This window comes from Delphinapterus leucas, chromosome 12, assembly GCF_059928025.1.
Source record: "Delphinapterus leucas isolate spDelLeu-1000000601 "Yukka" chromosome 12, BTC_Dleu_Yukka2, whole genome shotgun sequence".
In the NCBI taxonomy this organism is placed as follows: Eukaryota; Metazoa; Chordata; class Mammalia; order Artiodactyla; family Monodontidae; genus Delphinapterus; species Delphinapterus leucas.
The window spans coordinates 70,221,818-70,240,454 of NC_143140.1; the positions used below are offsets into that span (position 1 = coordinate 70,221,818).

General features: G+C 41.3%; 1 protein-coding gene across 15 annotated transcripts in view; it reads right to left on the reverse strand.

Annotated features, from left to right (window-relative positions):
* Positions 1–3,090: 3,090 nt before the first annotated feature.
* Positions 3,091–18,637, reverse strand: part of IL20RA (interleukin 20 receptor subunit alpha) — a 35,643-nt gene continuing 20,096 nt past the window's right edge. For 14 of the 15 annotated variants that reach the window (XM_089922037.1, XM_022557612.2, XM_089922038.1 and 11 more), the window contains 5 exons: positions 13,463–13,641; positions 11,422–11,597; positions 10,704–10,848; positions 7,180–7,319; positions 3,091–3,984 (listed from right to left, as the gene is read on the reverse strand). In XM_089922037.1, the coding sequence (XP_089778163.1) occupies positions 3,193–3,984; positions 7,180–7,319; positions 10,704–10,848; positions 11,422–11,597; positions 13,463–13,641 (1,432 nt within the window). In that variant the 3' untranslated portion in view covers positions 3,091–3,192. The remainder of the gene's footprint in view (positions 3,985–7,179; positions 7,320–10,703; positions 10,849–11,421; positions 11,598–13,462; positions 13,642–18,637) is intronic. The other variant, XM_089922026.1, reaches the window with a different exon arrangement.

Below are 18,637 nucleotides of genomic sequence, written 5' to 3' on the forward strand. Positions count from 1 at the left end.
GGATGTGGCACTAGGTTTCATTCACTTTGTAGCAGGGGGTATTTTTATTCACCCAGTTGTTTAGAATTTATGGGGTATGGACATAGAGCCACTAGCAGACATTTTCATGTGGAAAAATCACCTAATGTGGAAGAGGTATGTAAAATCCTAAAACTGGTGAACAGCTAGTGAAAGGGTGAAGGTGCTGGTCAAAGATTCTGAAACCTCGACTTCCCAGCTCCACTGGGACCTCAGGCCTAGGGATGGAATCTAATGAGGCCCCAGAGGATGACTTCTCGGAGCTGCTGAGGCTCTGGCCACAGAGGTGACAGGAAGCACGATGATTGTTGCTCATAAAGGTAGACTGCATCGGTGCTTCCCTGGTGGCGCAGTAGTTGAGAGTCTGCCTGCCGATGCAGGGGACGCGGGTTCGTGCCCCGGTCCAGGAAGATCCCACATGCCGCGGAACGGCTGGGCCCATGGGCCATGGCCGCTGAGCCTCCGCGTCCGGAGCCTGTGCTCCGCAGCGGGAGAGAGGCCACAGCAGTGAGAGGCCCGCGTACCGCAAAAAAAAAAAAAAAAAGGTAGACTGCATCGAAGACTGTGTCACTTTCCCCCACGAGACATACCTACTGTACACTCACATTTGAATATATATATATATATCTGCGTGCATTATGTATGTTGCAAAGTACTAAAGAAACAAAATTTTACAAAGGCTCAATACTTCTGATATGCTTAGAATGATAAGAGATGTGAAAGCAACTCAGAATTAGATTCCCTTTTACAAAACCACAGATGGATTTCAATCTGAAGGCATAAAGTAGGAAGCAAATTACTCTTGTACTTTTCGGTAAGAGAAACAAAGAGAGGCAAACTCTGCCTTTGAATCAAAATAGTCATATGTCTAAATGGCTTCTTTTCCTGGTGTTAAGCACAACGATAACAAACACCTAACACTCGCTATGTGCCAGGCACCGTTCTAAATGCCTTCTACGTTCTAACGCTTTTTCATCCTCAAAGTAACCCTAAGGTTGTTGTTATCCTCCCTACAACGAGGACATTGTAGGACATAGTAGATGCTCTGTAAGTATTTTGTGAATGAAATGAATAAGCCAAACAATCATCAATCATTTTATTTTCTTTTTGCTCTTAATAGCAACTCATTCTTTCCCACTCCTGAATTTCCTTTATAGTAATAATAAATTTGTTCTTCAAAACTGGCTGTTTTGAAGCAAATGGTGAAGGAGATGGGAATAGTTAGTGGAAGTTAGCTAGGGTAGTATTGTTTTATGATATACGTTCGTTCCCACAGTAAATTATGTCAAAATTTTAATACACTCTCTCTTACCTATTTAATAATAAATTTGTTCTTCAAAATTAGCAGAATCATTTTTACAAAGATTGAGAAGAACAGAACACTCTGGTTAATAGAATTATGCTCTAAATTAAATCACTAGATCAGAAGCTGTTTGGATTTGTGGACAATCTGAAAAGACCATGACTTCAGAATCCACCTCTCTTACCAGGGTTGTCTGTCTGTGCCAAGAATATAAATAAGAAAATACGGATGATATCTGTTTTCCTGAAAGAGCATCAATGGATCATGAGCTCATGATTAAAGCAAACATATGCTAAGGTAAATCATATGAAATTGCTGTCTCTGCAGGTCAAAAACAGTCAAACATCAACAATTTTATATGGCTCAACTTAACAGATTCTGTCATATTTTAATACAATGTGACTATCGAATTTAATTTTCTAAGCAAATGATGAAGGAGATGGGAATGGTTACTGTAATTTAACTAGGGTGATATTGTTTTATGACATACTTTCATTCCCACAGTAAATTATGTCAAATACACTCTCCCTTACATATAAACTCAACTTATTTCTTTTGTATGTCTTTATTTATTGATTTTAAGATTATGTAGATATGGGATATTCATTCACACATATTCCAAGGAATCTCTAAGGCACTGCTCATTCAAATAGAATATTTAATATTATAATAGTAACAGTGATTCAGCTACTAAACATGTTCTAGTTTACAGACTATCTAAATATCTTTTGAAAAACACATATCCAGAAATAAATGTACTGTTCTATTATAAAATGTGGCATTTTTTTTTCAGGTTAATTCCCTACTAAAAATCCTCTGCTAGTTATTGAGAGGACATTTTAAAATAAATTTATTTATTTTTGGCTGCCTTGGGTTTTTGTTGCTGCGTGTGGGCTTTCTCTAGCTGCAGCAAGCAGGGGCTACTCTTGGTTGTGGTGCGCAGGCCTCTCATTGCAGTGGCTTCTCTTGTTGTGGAGCACAGGCTTTAGGCACACAGCCTTCAGTAGTTGTGGCTCGTGGGCTCAGTAGTTGTGGCTCATGGGCTCTAGAGCGCAGGCTCAGTAGTTGTGGTGCACAGGCTTAGTTGCTCCATGGCATGTGGGATCTTCCCGGACCAGGGCTCGAACCTGTGTCCCCTGAATTGGCAGGTGGATTCCCAACCACTGTGCCACCAGGGAAGGCGAGAGGACATTTTCTGACTATAAACTAATAACAACAATTTATGTTTACACTCCAGAACTTCTCCTGAAGTATTAATATGGCCACTTAAAGTAGCCCAAAGCATATGACATCAAGATCTTTGCCTGGCTTATTCACTCTGAACATGGATTATTATGATTGAACAGTGGGTTAGGTCTTTAAATGTGACCACTTCCCACCCACTTAGTGGTATTTGCATGTTTTAGGTATCTCATCATGCTGGCAATAAACCAAATTCTAAAAAAGTAGCACTTATACAATGAATGGTCTCCATGAAGTATTTTTTACAGTGCTATACACTTGGTAAGGGCCCAGAAAATAATTGTACAAGTTCTTGTTAGAAAATCATAAATAAAGAGGCCACAGTACACCCACCTGAATAAATTCTGCATCCAAGTTGGCCAAAATTTTTGAATACTTACTGGGTACAAAGAGGGTCAGCCACTGCACTCTGGGCACCCACCATCAGTGTGGGAGGCCCACATGCACAACCCAGCCACCCACAGGAGGCAGAATGAAACAAGCTCTATGAAAATAGAAGGAATAAGTAATTCTCACTGACACAGAAATCTGAGTAAACTTCTGTCTCCGGTACTTTATTGTTCGGTCACTTATCTGTTTGCACTCCCGTGTTTTTTAACAGTAGAGGTCGGCAAAGGGACATTTGAGTGTTAGTCTTCCATTTGTACATATAATCCCCATTCCTCCATAAACTGCATGAGATAGGCTTCATGTTCCTCCAGTGTCTTGTCTGGAGCCCGATCCTGGTAGAGTCTAGATAAGAGGCCCTCGTCCTCGAGTCCCTCAGACTCAGGGTGCTTACACCTCTCTGAGTCATGTTCACAGCTGGATAATGAAGCTATACACAGCCTGCCAGTCCGAGGGTCCCAATCGACCAGTGTGGTTGATGGTTCTGCCTCTGGCCCCTCCTCTGTGTCCACATGCCCCTGCGGCAGGTGGTCCAAGTCTCTGAGCTGAGGGGTATATGAATATGGTAGTGTTTGTGGACCCAAGTCTGCTAAAGTTGCCTGTTGCTCAGATAACTTTCCTTGTAGGGACACTTCCTCCTGCAAATTGAACTCCTGATCTCCAGGCCCCACAGAAATGTCACTAGTTCTTACATCACATTCATATTCGATGACTGTTTTGTCTGTGGGCATTGTCCTCCTGGGTGGCTCTTGCTGGCTTAAGGAAGTCCCTTTGGTGCTTTTCTCAGGGTCATACACAATGTCCACCACATGTGAAGCATATCCCAGGTGTTTCACCTCCACTTCCTCCTGATGGGGCTCCTGGTCCTTGCTGGGCTCATTCAGGTCTGATGCATCATTGCTTTTTTCCATTACACTTATATCCTTATGAGAAGTTTTAGAATCCTCCAAAATATTGAGGGTGATAAAGTTAATCACAACTTTTTCAGCAGGTACAAAGACTCTTTTGTCAAATTCATTTCCACAAATCAAAATCTATAAAGAGAGAAGAGAATGGTTTTCACCTTTTCACTTTAGAGAGACATTAAAAACAGCTGTTAGATCATTAATCATTAGAGAAATGCAAATCAAAACGACAATGAGGTATCACCTCACACCAGGCAGAATGGCCATCATCAAAAAATCTACAAACAATAAATGCTGGAGAGGGTGTGGAGAAAAGGGAACCCTCTTGCACTGTTAGTAGGAATGTAAATTGATACAGCCACTATGGAGAACAGTATGGAGGTTCCTTCAAAAACTAAAAATAGAATTACCATATGATCCAGCAATCCCACTACTGGGCATATACCAAGAGAAAACCATAATTCAAAAAGAGTCATGGGCTTCCCTGGTGGCGCAGTGGTTGGGAGTCCACCTGCCGATTCGGGGGACGCGGGTTCGTGCCCCGGTCTGGGAGGGTCCCACATGCTGCGGAGCGGCTGGGTCCGTGGGCCATGGCCGCTGGTCCTGCGCGTCTGGAGCCTGTGCTCCGCAGCGGGAGAGGCCGCGACAGTGAGAGGCCCGCGTATCGCAAAAAAAAAAAAAAAGAGTCGTGTACCACAATGTTCACTGCAGCTCTATTTACAATAGCCAGGACATGGAAGCAACGTAAATGCCCGTCGACAGCTGAATGGATAAAGAAGATGTGGCACATAATATACAATGGAATATTACTCAGCCATAAAAAGAAACGAAATTGAGTTATTTGTAGTGAGGTGGATGGACCTAGAGTCTGTCATACAGAGTGAAATAAGTCAGAAAGAGAAAAACAAATACTGTATGCTAACACACATATACGGAATCTAAAAAAAAAAAAAAAGGTTCTGAAGAACCTAGGGGCAGGACAGGAATAAAGACGCAGATGTAGAGAATGGACTTGAGGACACGGGGAGGGGGAAGGGTAAGCTAGGACGCAGTGAGAGAGTGGCATGGACATATATACACTACCAAATGTAAGATAGATAGCTAGTGGGAAGCAGCCACATAGCACAGGGAGATCAGCTCGGTGCTTTGTGACCACCTAGAGGGGTGGGATAGGGAGGGTGGGAGGGAGACACAAGAGGGAGGAGATATGGGGATATATGTATATGTATAACTGATTCACTTTGTTATAAAGCAGAAACCGACACACCATTGTAGGGCAATTGTGCACCAATAAAGATATTAAAAAAACAAACAAACAAAAATCCCAGCTGTTAGTTAGAATTTATACTGTCCCCAGATAGTTGTAAAGGCCTATTCTTACCAACCCATGGAAGTGAGTTATGTTTGGAATACGCGGGAAAACTCCCTCACCTTGAGGCAAGAGACCCAAGATGCACGAAATGCATATGGCAGTGAAGAGTGGTTCCCTGGGTGGTCGTGATCCAGTCCAAGGATCGGGTGTGACCGCCTCTTCCTCTAACTGGCTGAGGGAATTCAGGGGGCTTATTTAATTTCTTGAGCCTCCTTTTTTTAATTCTGTAAAATCAGAATTTCTGCTGTGTCAGGAGTGGTGAAGACTGAGAGTTTTTGAAATTGCTTTATTAATTACAGTTTACTATGTGTTTATCAATAAGCCATCCTCTGGGCTACCAGCTCTTTTTTGCATATACTCTGGACAGGAAATGTGGAAGGGCATGAAATCAATAAGCCATCCTCTGGGCTACCAGCTCTCTTTTGCATATACTCTGGACAGGAAATGTGGAAGGGCATGAAAACTAGGTGTAAAAAGAGAAATAAGCACATGAATAGAGATGGTTTTACTTACTTCCCCCATACACCAAACTAATCATGCTATAATAGGGCCCAAAACGGAAATTCACCTGCCAATTTATAGCAGAGAAAGAAACTCTAAATCGTGTCAGGAAAACTTGTTTAAGATTAAAGTTTTCTGGCAATACATGGAAGGTGCCTGTTTAGATTGTCAATGATGAGTTATGTTACAATTCTCATTATCCACCCTATGATGTGATTTCATTTAACTACAAAATAGGAACTTCAGCATCTTTCTTTTACAAAAATGTGGGTTTCAAAAAGTCACAGGCTGTCAGTTCTCCTGTGCTTTTTCTTCCTAGGAAAGGTCTCCCTACGTCATTAAAAAGCTAACTCTGAAACCCAAATGAAGGCAGAATAATAGAAACATTTAAAAACAGAACTAACAGGAATGCATGTATGTATCGTGTACACGTGAACACGTATTTTGATAATTCCCAAAGAAATAGTTTTTGATTGTTAAAATATGCTCAGCCTTGGGAAACCTCCAGTACATGGTCCAGAAGCATAAGGTTTGTTCCTTCTTTTACTTTCTTGCTTCTCCTTGCTGGGAATGATTAAGCCCTGGCCGCTTTCCCCCTAAACGTGTTTCCATTCCGTGTCTGTCTCCAGCCCTACATCCCCCTCTCCTCTTTTAGACTCTCATCTTCTCTCTCCTGGACAACTCCCACAGTCTCCTAGCTGGGTTTGTTTGTTTGTTTGTTTGTTTCTAGTCTTCCTCCCCCTAAAGTTGTCTTTAACACTATCCAGTTGTATCTAAAACTCAATCTTTACCATAATGATCCCAGCTCAAAACCTTACAGAGTTTTGCAAACACAATGAAGTCCAAGGTCCTTAGAATAGCTCCCCAACTTTCCCATTATCTGACCTTACCCCCTCACCCTCCAGTCTCTTCTTTCATAGCTTCTCATTAGGAACCTCATGGTTTTGCAATATTATATGTTTTCCCAAACATCTTCCTACCTTTGCCCCTGCTGTTTCTTCCGCTTGAGGTAGGTGCCCTAACTCTTACTGAACTTTCACGACCAAGCCCAGGCATGAAACTTCTGATCCTCCACGTAGGGTGCCAGCGCCCTTCCTGTACCCGCAAGAGTCCCTAGAACCCACTTTCATCTTAGTCTTCACATATCCTTTAAAACTTCTAGTCCCCAACTAGACTTAAGCCTTCGGAGGGGCATGGTTCATGACAATTTATCTGTGTACCTCAAGACCTAGTCTGATCTGTTCCATAAATATAAAATCTTTGTCAAAAGTTAAGGAATCTTTCTCTTTGGTTATGGTACTGAGTTAGTCTAGTACAGAAAGTGTTTTTAATTCATCAACTCTTTAACTTGAAACTCACTCTGCCCATAAAAGGAACGGTATCTGTTCTAGAACCTCCTTTTCTATCTTCCTGGGTGTGTTATAAAGCCTCCTACCACTCTAGGCACTCACCAGATTTGCTGGGTGTTTCTCTTTGCCGACGTAGGTATATCTGTACATGGAGTAGCACATCACAGAAAAAAGAAACACAGTAACAGATATGGGCAAAACATAGCAGAAGATGATTTTAACCTTCAGTGTTGATGTTTGATCTGTAAAAAGAAAAGTAGGGTGGGGTAGACAGTTGTGATTTGGTGTGGTGGGAAAACACTGGTAACGTCAAGAAGCTTTGGAGAGATCAGTTACTTTTAGGAATTCAGTTTTCTCATTTATAAATTGAGAAGCTTGAGCTAAATATTAGAAGGGATCTCAGAATTCTTACTCTCTCTGACAACAGATGGGCTTAAGGAATCATCTGGACTTGTCTCCAACCTTTACAGCAAGGATGCCTTAACAACCCAAGTCAGCAGATATTCCAACATTTTATATCTGGCTACGAGATTCATGCCGGTTCTTCTATTTGCAGGAAAGTGTGCCTGATACTCAAGTAACTCACAGCGCTTCAAACCAAACAACAAAACCTTCTTGTGAAGATCCCATTAAGCTGCCCCACGTTTCCATGCCCCGCATTTGACTCAATCTTTTCCACATATTCAGGACCTTGCCACGAATGTATGGCATCATCTTCTGTGTGACAAACAGAATCATCCTTACACAGCTGGCCAGGCTTTCTGGTAGGTCTGGAGCTTGGGGATGTGTGGAGAGGCAGCTGAGCTGGTGTGTGCTGAGAATGGCAGTAACTCCCTCCCTGGTCCTGCTGTGCCGTAGGTTCATGATGAGTTTAAAAGTCCATAGAGGAATGAAAAGATCTGGTGAGTGGTTTTAAGAAAAGTAGCCCTGGATCACCATGGATCAGACTATATGCTTGATAGACAGGACTCATTGTGACTAATTTATATTTGTTAAGCTCCTGTGGAGTACTTGTAAATTGTGAAGGTTAAATTTATGTGTCCATCTGGCTAGGCCACAGTACCCAGTTATTTGGTCCAACATTATTCTAGATGTTTCTGTGAAAGCATTTTTTAGATGAGATTAGCATTTACATTAGTAGACATGAGTAAAGCAAATTACCCTCTATAATGAGGGTGAGCCTCATCCAATCAGTTGAAGGCTTTGATAGAAAAAAGACCGATCATGTCCCAGAAGAGTGAATTCTGCCAGCTGATCACCTTCAGATAAGAACTGCAACATAAATTCTTCCTTAGGTCTCCAGCCTTGCAGACTTTTAACTTACCAACCTCCAAAATCATGTGAGCCAGGTCCTTAAAGTAAGTCTCTATCTCCATCTTGATGTGTGTGTGTGTGTACATTTATATATAAAGATTATGTATATTGTGTTCTATGGAGAACCCTGACTACTACAGCATTTAGCACAAATGACAAAAGTTCTAGGGCATTCCTTACATACTAATACAATCAGCAGGAGTGTCATGGGAGTATTCTAACCCATTGCAGACGTTGGGTACTCTTGATGCCTAGTCCTGGGAGAGAGCAGCTAAGTTACTGTCTGGTCAACTGTCTAGTTAAAGAGTGGAAACAGAAGCATCATGGACTTCTGGTCAACAATAGCCAGTGGGAAAAGCCCAGGTATGGGGGTCCAACTGCAGGCTCTTCCATCCCGAAGAGCACATCTGTCAACAGGTTCCACATAGAAAGATGCCAATAATGCAGATGTTGCAGATGGCTGAGCATCACCTGCCCCTACTTCAGGCTACAACTCAGTCCAGTCCTTTTTTTTTTTTAATTTTTATTGGAGTATAGTTGATTTACAATGTTGCGTTAGTTTCAGGTGTACACCAAAGTGATCAGTTATACTTATACATATATCCACTCTTTTTTAGATTCTTTTCACATATAGGTCATTATAGAGTACAGAGTAGAGTTCCCTGTGCTATACGGTAGGTCCTTATTAGTTATCTCTTTTACATATAGTAGTGTGTATATGTCAATCCCAATCAATCCAGTCCTCTTAATACAATCCCTGGCCTCTGGACCAAACTCATCCTGATAAACAGAGCCATGACAACAATGACTGAAGGCACTTAGTATACACCAGCACATGTTTGCAACAACCAACTAATAAACTGTATCTGTATTTTAGGAATTGGGGGAGTGTGGAGAGCAGAAATATTTCAAAGAATAGTCCCCAAAGAGGTAATAGTGAGTTTTTGAAAAAGTAGACCCTCATAATGGTGTCTTGGAAAGGTATCTGGGGTGCTCTAACAGCTGGGATATCAAGAAAGGTCAGAACATGAAATGGTACCTTGTTATTACCGTTCCAGGACTAGTGAGAAGGTCGGCTCCTTCTGCTTACTGGGAAGTACTTCATTTAATCTGTACTTTAGTTGCTTTAGCTCTGCCAATGGCTTAAATGATTTCCACTGGGAACTCATTCCTACCATTTGCCCACTGATCAAGCTGTTAGTAAACAGAGCACTTTTCCAAATACAAAAATGATTTCCTCAATCTGCTTTGCTTTGCCTTTTGCTTGCCTTGCATTTTAATTTTATTGATATTTGACATATGGTAGAGAACGCTTCATTTTAAAGGGAAAGGTATGATAATGATGGAGATTCAAAAATAAAGCTTTTCACTTCTGATATGTATTCACAAAATTCCCTTTTTAATCCTTAGGACAGTTTCATCTCGAAATGTGGGAGGCTTGAGAGGAGAGGAAAACAGGGGTTCTGTCACCATTCCTGTCCCATAGCTGGTGACGGAACCAAGTCTTGGGGAAAATGATTGTGACGTTTGGAAGGCCAGCACATTTGGAAGAGAGAAACAGAAGAATGGATGAAGAGCCATTCAGTGAAGGTAAACTTTAGGATTTATTTTCAATTTTTAGGTTTTGAGTTCAGGGTCTTACCACCCTCAGGGGAGAACGATTAAACAAACGCCAAGCTCCTATAACTCTAGTCTCCTAACAGGAACGAGACTCTTCAACCACACTTCCTTGGCAGCCAAGTTCAGAAAACACGAGGAGACAAATAAAAGGAAAGAGAGAGAAGCAACTATAAGAGTGAGGGAGTAGTAACTGATTTGCTGATCCCAGGCCCTTGCACAGCCTTGCACAGTGAGTGATATCTGAACACAACCTGCAGCGCCTATAATTTGTATTCCCGAGGGGGAGCAAAAGACTCTGTCGTAAAGTGTTTTTAGGATACTGCTTTGTTCCTAGGAATAAACTCATGTGATGTTCTTAAAGACCACAGAACTTCTACTGATCAGAGTGATTATAGTTTTAAAGAAGAAAAGCCGTGTGTGTAAAAATTCCTATAATTCTTATTTCCCAAGGTAGAGTCTTGTTGGGCTGGTGCTAAGAGTGCCCTGGGAGGTGAAAACACTCCCTGCTATGAGCCAAGTTCAATGGTAGAGTCCCAGGCTTCTCACTGCATTTCTGGTGGTGGTTGTTTCTGCCTGCACTTCAGCCTGTTTCTGGTAGACACGGATTTTCAAAACCTTGTCTACACCACCATCCTTCCTTCTAGTTTTAGCAGATTTCCTACTTCAGACCAGCTGAGATTCTCAAAGCTTACCTTTCAAAGTACTGACACATTTCTTCTCAGACGGCTGAACAAGGCGAGGAGGGCCTGGGACGAAGGACTCCACGAGGACGCAGTACAGGGTGTCCGGCTCCAGCCAGCCGAATACCAGCGTTCGGTTTGTCACACACTGGGACCACTAGGATAGGGGATTGCTAAGAGCAGTTAGAGCCAGAGATTTCCAGCACCACCCCAGACAAGTAACTTTAGAAGGAAACAGAAGACTGAGGTACCAGTGAGTCCTTTACTATCACTAAGAGATTTTTTTTTTGCAACAGCTTTAAAATATCCTTTTCCTTCAGCTTGGCAGTCCCAGTTAGGGACTGGGCAAATTGTGGGAACAATTCTAAATAATGACATAAGGAGGGATTTCTTCTTCCACTTTGTCCTGGGTTCTTGCTGATATGTTTTTCTTTCTTGGAGAGTGACTGACAGATGTTAAGCAAGTAAAAACTCTCCATCAAAGTGAGGTGGACAATTGCTCTACACACCAACAGCAACATCATAGCAGAGACTTTCTGTAAAGGAAATCTGAAGGCAGTTTTTAAAATTTCTACACATCAGCTTCAACTGTATCTTGTATGGCAACACTTCTGAATGTCACACCTTCCCAGATTCACATGCCGAGAATTTAAGCATCAGGGCTGTGTGTTCCAGCATTAGCTGCAAAAAGTGACACAAATGATAGGTCCCCATTCCATTTCAGGCTTACCGTTCTATTTGATTTAGTATTATGTATGGACACATTATACTTCAGATTAGAGTATATTTGTTCCAGGGAAATAGAGCTTTCTTCTGGGTTTTTCTTCCACTTCTTTGGAGCCGTCAGAACAATAGATATGGATTTCTCATCAGTAGTCAAAGCAACCTCTGGTGGGCCAATTTGTGCTTAAAGGGGAGGGGAGAGGGAATGATCATGTTCAGATGTAGAAATCACCTCGGATGAAACAATATAATCCTACTGGGATCAAAGCTCTAAAGCCCACCCTCTTATCTGAGATGCCTCAGAATGCTCTAGGTGGGCCCAAGTGATACCAAATCTTGAAACAATCATGTCACACACTGATAGAACGTTAAAGCAGCAAATTTACTTAGTCACATGTAGTTCCTAGTCACATGGCTAAACAGTACTAGATGACGGTAAATATAATTAAAAGTGTTTGCATGGGCTTCCCTGGTGGCGCAGTGGTTGAGAGTCCACCTGCCGATGCAGGGGACACGGGTTCGTGCCCCGGTCCAGGAAGATCCCACATGCCGCGGAGCGGCTGGGCCCGTGAGCCATGGCCGTTGAGCCTGCGCGTCCGGAGCCTGTGCTCCACAACGGGAGAGGCCACAGCAGTGAGAGAGAGGCCTGCGTACTGCAAAAAAGAAAAACAAACAAAACAAAACAAAACAAAAAAACACTGATATGTTCCCCTAACTGTGTTCTAAGAAAGACTGTATCCTAGAGGATTAATTCATAGAAATCCTCTGTAAAGGAATGATAAAAAATGGAGAAACTACCAAAAAATTAGAAAAGGAAAAAAGAAAAGTGAAGAATAGTTTCTTATAAAAGAAAACAAAGACGATCCTTTAAATACAAAAAAAAAAAAGTGTGTGCAACACTCCTGGGACCTGAAACGTTGGTGATAAATAACATTAAGAGGATTTGATGTGTTTGTAAAAATCAGAAATGGAGAAATGAAGCACTGCTAAAGACCTCTGGGGAAGTAAACTTTGGAGAATGATCTAGAACAGAGATTAGCAAACTTTTACCATAAAGGTACTGACGTAAGTATTTTAGGCTTTGCAGGCCATGTGATCTCTGTCGCAACTATTATTTATATAAATGTAAAAACCATTCTTAGCTCTTGTCTTGTACAAAAACAGAAAGGGGAGGGGGTGCTGCATTTAGTCCGAGGCCATAGTTTGCTGACTTCTGATCCAGAAAGGCAGCAAGGGAAAGGCTCCAGCTCCAGAACTTAGGGAGTGCTTGTAAATTTCATCATGGCAGCTCTGAGTGGGTCCTCTATGGCCGAATCAGTCACAGATCAGGGATGGAAAATTTTCAAAGGAAATACCAGGAAGATGTTGCCTTAATTCTGAGTTACATCTAGAAATTATGTAATAACTCTACCAAGTTTGTAACAAGAAGAGACTTAGTTTGGTGATCAGAACAATCTTCAATCAACCTGCGGGCATATGTCAAATAGTTTATAAACCCACAACATGAAAATAAATCTGTCAGTTGTTCCTCAAATTATATAATCTCAACTAAACAATAAAACAAACTCAAAATTTGATAATATTGGCATCTAGGGCTTCCCTGGTGGCACAGTGGTTGGGAGTCCGCCTGCCGATGCAGGGGACACGGGTTTGTGCCCCGGTCCGGGAAGATCCCACATGCCACAGAGCGGCTGGGCCCGTGAGCCATGGCCGCTGAGCCTGCGCATCCGGAGCCTGTGCTCTGCACAGGAGAGGCCACAACAGTGAGAGGCCCGCGTACCGCAAAAAAAGAAAAAAAAAATTATTGGCATCTAGCGTCAATTCTGGATCCGGGAGCAATCTTAGAGACACTTGGCCAAAACTTTCATTCTAAAGATGAGACTCTGAGATGCAGCAAGGTGAAGTACCTTGGGCTGGTCACTTCACCTGATCGACAGAGTGCAGAGCGCTGGCCTCGACAAGGCTGTCTATGAGGCAGAGACTCTTACATTAGGGGGTCAGATGAACTTGATATTGATACATGTTTAACAAACAACTGTGTTACTTACTTTCTAAAAAAGGATAGAATCGTCCAGTTTCTGCCCATTTAGAACAATTCGTTCCCCAAATGGCCTTAGCTTTGGCATAATATTGATGTTCGTAGTCAGAAGTTTCAGCAGAGAGATCACAGTAGGTCCTACTGATATTTCTGCATTCGGATTTATTCAGCCATTTCTTTTGCCCATATCTGCTGAGAAGGAAACTGTGAATTAACAATGAGGTGCTCTCTATGCTTTACAGTAGGAAAAAAAAAAAAACAGTCATTACATAAAACTGAATGGAACTTAAGACCTTCTCTTCAGAACAACAAAAGTGCTTGTCATTGAGATAAAAAAGAATCTACTTTTGCTGCTGGCAAACTTTTTCATTAGCTGTCAGGAACATGAGTCAGAGTTTCTATAATCACCTCTCTTTTCTGTGAATTATAATGTGGATAGTACATTTTGAAAGCATGTATTTTATTATTAGGCTTGGCCTACAGTAAACATTTTACAGATTGTGTGATCAATTCTTCTATGTAAATTTTTAGCCCACATGCATACCAAGGTCAGTTTGATGCGTCTTTTTTTTTTGGATGGATTGTTTTAAGAAAAATTAGTCATTTTTTCCTTGGAAATTCTTCTTGACATTCTCATAAAATTTAAAAATATACTTGCCCTCAAGGGTTCTGGGGAAAATTCACTAGGTTGGAGTGCATTCGGAAATTAGCATTTTCAATGATCATAGTGATGATGATGCTATTAACTAGGTTGTTCACATCTGTTTTTCCTCTCCTTTATTAAAAACATAACACCCATAGAAAATAGGAGGTGGGAAATATTTTAGCATTTCTCAGGTGGAAGAGACTGAGGTATTGAGAGTTTAAGTGACATGGGAAGAGCCAAGTGAAAGAGACAGGGTTGCATGAGAGGCTACTGAAAGGATTAAAGCAGGTGTGTTGGGCTTTTAGACAGCTAACTCTGGTAGCGTAGAGAATGTAATGGGTCAAGGGTGGCTGACTGGGGAGCAGTTGAGAGGATGCTAGAGTGGTCCAGGTGGAAGAGGTAGGTGGCTTGCACAAGGATGGTGGCAGTGGAATGAATGACAGGACAAAAGGAAAAAATATTAGGAGACAAGACTTGGTGATTGAGTGCATGAGAGAGATGAGGGAAAAGAAGGTGTTAAGGATGATGTCTCTTACTGTCCGGGCTAGTTGGGTGGAATGGTGGTAACATTTACCAAGATCAGGAATGCGGAAGAAGAGTGGGTTTGGGAAACGGGGAGAGGAGGGGGGAGGGAAAGATAATGAGTTCAGTTTTTGACATGTTGAGCTTAAGATACATAAAAGGTATCCGAATGCGGATGCTCAGAAGGCGCTGGAGCTCAGGAGAAAGGGGTGAGTGAGAGGTAGGGATTTTGAAATCTATGGCATAAAGCTGCTCATGGAAGGCACAGGCATGAATGAAATTACCCATGGAGACAAAGCAAAGCCTAGGATAAAATTTCAGGAGCAGCAAGATTTAAAGGTGAGATACAGGGACTGCCCTGGTGGCGCAGTGGTTGAGAGTCTGCCTACCAATGCAGGGGACATGGGTTCAATCCCTGGTCCGGGAAGATCCCACATGCCGCGGAGCAATTAAGCCCGTGCGTCACAACTACTGAGCCTGCACTCTAGAGCCCGCAAGCCACAACTACTGTGTCCGTGTACCACAACTAGTGAAGCCCACGTGCCTAGAACCCATGCTCCGCAACAAGAGAAGCCACCGCAATGAGAAGCCCGCGCACCACAACGAACAGTAGCTCCCGCTCATCACAACTAGAGAAAAGCCCGCGTGCAGCAACGAAGACCCAACGCAGCCAAAAATAATACATAAATAAAATAAATAAATTTATTAAAAAAATAAAGGTGAGATACAAAGTACACTTAGAAATAGCAGCTAAAGAGGGAGAAGGAAAAACAGACATCACAAAAGTCAAGGGAAGACTGGGTGTTGAGAAGGATGAAATGTCAACTTTATCAAGTGTTGCCAAAGCTTAAGCGTATCTTCTCTTTTCCAAATATGGCAGCAGAGTCCTGAAAGTAAATGTCTCCTGTTTCATAAGTACCACAGCTACCAGAAAACATTAGAAATATAGTTAGATCTTGTTGACCAATTTCTCCATTCAAGTAATCACCACGCTGAGGGGCTTTCAAACTTTTTATTGACTGTGAGCCATAGAAAGAAATACATTTCACAGTGTGACCCAGTTCACACATATATCCAACATACTAAAACAAAGGTCTTGGAAGATAATACCTAAACTTTACAACATGCCAGGCACTTAGTTATTTTCCATTCTAATCCACTCCACACCACTCTAATCCTTCCCGTTAAAAAAAAGATGCTAGGGCTTCCCTGGTGGTGCAGTGGTTGAGAGTCCGCCTGCCGATGCAGGGGACACGGGTTCGTGCCCCGGTCCAGGAAGATCCCACATGCCGCGGAGCGGCTGGGCCCGTGAGCCATGGCCACTGAGCCTGCGCGTCCGGAGCCTGTGCTCCGCAACGGGAGAGGCCACAACAGTGAGAGGCCCGTGTACCACAAAAAAAAAAAAAAAAAAAAGATGCCAGTTATGTCCCTCAAAATTGACTTCATGGCCCACCAACAGGTCTTGACTTGTGGTTTGAAAAATATTGCCATCCCCTATTTGACCTTTTCTCCTCAAATTTCCTGACTTTGCTGAGGGCAAGGCAGCTTCCCATGACAGATGTCAATGAAGGAGAAACGCTCTTTACTGAATTCTGGACAAAATGCTTTGTAAGTCTGACAAGCTGATAGACATGAAACATTCAATAAATACTACAGTAATGATGTTCATGCATGTCAAAAAGTCATGCGGGGCCCTCAGGGGTCTCTGATTTCTGGTAATGGCAGGAAATATTTATCAAGTGCCTATTATGCACTTGGACTGCTGCTTAGGATTTGAAAGCTTTATCTCATTTAATTATCATAATAACCTTAGGAGGTAGGTACTGTTATTTTCATCCCATTTTACAGATGAGGAAATTGAGGCTCAGTGATATTAAGGGAGCTGCTCAAGGCAGTCTGACTAGTATAACAGGCATATCTGGGATTTGAACCACTTTTCCCTGATGCTAAAGCTTGTGCTTTTAATGCTACACTCTCTTTTCGGCATTAAATTCTTTGGGTAGATATAATTTAAACGTTTGTTAAAATTTCATTTTTTGCTTAGAAACAAACTTCACTCAAAAGTAAAAAAGTATAATATGTAACCTGCCCAAGGCTACCCATTTAGGTTCACAGTCTGGCTATGACCCCAGGACTGTTCGTCTTTGGAACTGAGCCTGGAGCTGTCAGTGACACAGCTGCCCTGTATTCCTGCCCACTGTCCACATTCACAGGCATGTAAGAACTCCACCATGGCAAGTTTCTTTTCAAATATTCTTTTTTGAAATTTATGTAATCTAAATTATCTACTCTCACAGAGAAGAGATTACTCTCTCTCTCTCTTTTTAAATCCTTTTCTGAATCACATAAACACATAAAGAACAGAACAAGCTCCTCGCTCCACCTAATGAAAAAGGAGACAAGGACACATTCATGAGCTGTTTCTCCTGGCAGAGTGATGCCTCTTCCCTAAAATACTGGTTCCTGAGAAATTCTTCGGCAATGAGAATGAAGTTCTAGATAAATGAGGTCATTGTGAGTAGCAGCCAAAGTCTTTCACTGCCTTTAATGGTCAGAATTTTCTTTTCTTTTCTTTTTTTTCAACATCTTTATTGGAGTATAATTGCTTTACAATGGTGTGTTAGTTTCTGCAGTATAACAAAGTGAATCAGCTATACATATACATATATCCCCATATTGCTTCAGAATTTTCTTTTCAAAGACAAAAATGATGTTATTGTTTTTTGTAAATATGTACAGTTTTTAAACTCAGGCAATCAGAAAAGTATAACCGAGAGAGAAATAAATTACCCTGAAGCCCATTACCCTGAAACATTTGGTACACATGATTCTGCACATCTCATTATGCTTATATGTACCCAGAGGAATGATTCAATAGCTGAATACATAGACAAAAGCTAGGTTATGCCATACTTATGATTTTAATAAAAGTAGTAAATTTAACTTGATTCAAACTTTGAAGAAAAAGAAATTAAAATGAAATGAATCACTGTAGTTCAAATGTTTCATCACCACATGAGATATTAGTTCTTAAAAAGATCTTTTAAATTAAGAAAATTGTGTATGAAAGATATCGAGAGTTTAGTTATTAAAATGATGACATATTTTCATTTTGGATCACACATAATGGCTTCATGCTACGGAAGTCAGTACATATGCAGTTTTTCCCCACCTTCTGATTTGTTATATTATTGAAAAGGTTCAAACATTTACAAGAAATTTCTGTAACCATATTTCCCAGCACTAGTCTTAGTTCTACATTTAGATAGTTTCAACGCCTGCTCCCTTTTTGCCAAAATCTTGTCATTTCTAAGCTCATTTAGGCTCATCTTTATCCCTCTGTCAGTTAGATATCATCTTTAGTTAGTGTTCCCTCCCAACCACAGCCTGCAAGAAGGTCTCAGGGGAGCGATAGCCCAAGTTCAACCTGCTTGAAAATACAGAAAATATATTTGCTGAACTTGGTAAGAGTCTCAGGTCACACTTATTTTTCCCTCAGAAGATACATCACTGTCATGAACTGAGTGTTGCCAGATAGAAATCATTGCTTTTGCTGTGACGGTCATAAATCATTTCATTTTCTTCAAAGTTAAATAACTTTACCAAGATATGTCTTCCTATTATTTTTATTAAATTTTCCTAGACAGAGCATGCATTTACAATATGCAATTCCAGATAGTCATTATTACCTGTTCAATTATTACTACCTGTTAGCTATAATAGGCTTTTCATCTCTATGTAACATTTTTATTTTCCATCTTCTTCCTAAGTTCTGCCACCGTGCTTTTTAAAAAAGTATTCTTCTTGTCTTGGAATCTCTTCTTTGACTGTTATCCCTTCTTTGAGGTTTACCATTAGAGAACATGTTGTTTATGGATTCAAACTATGAACCATTATTTGTCTGAATTTTTCTTTAATTTCCATGAGAAAGCTTTCAGGAATGTTTGACTTGTGTTCTTTTTGTCTTTCTCCCTTTCAGTAATTAGGGACAGGTGTGCTGGATTCTCTGGGACAATT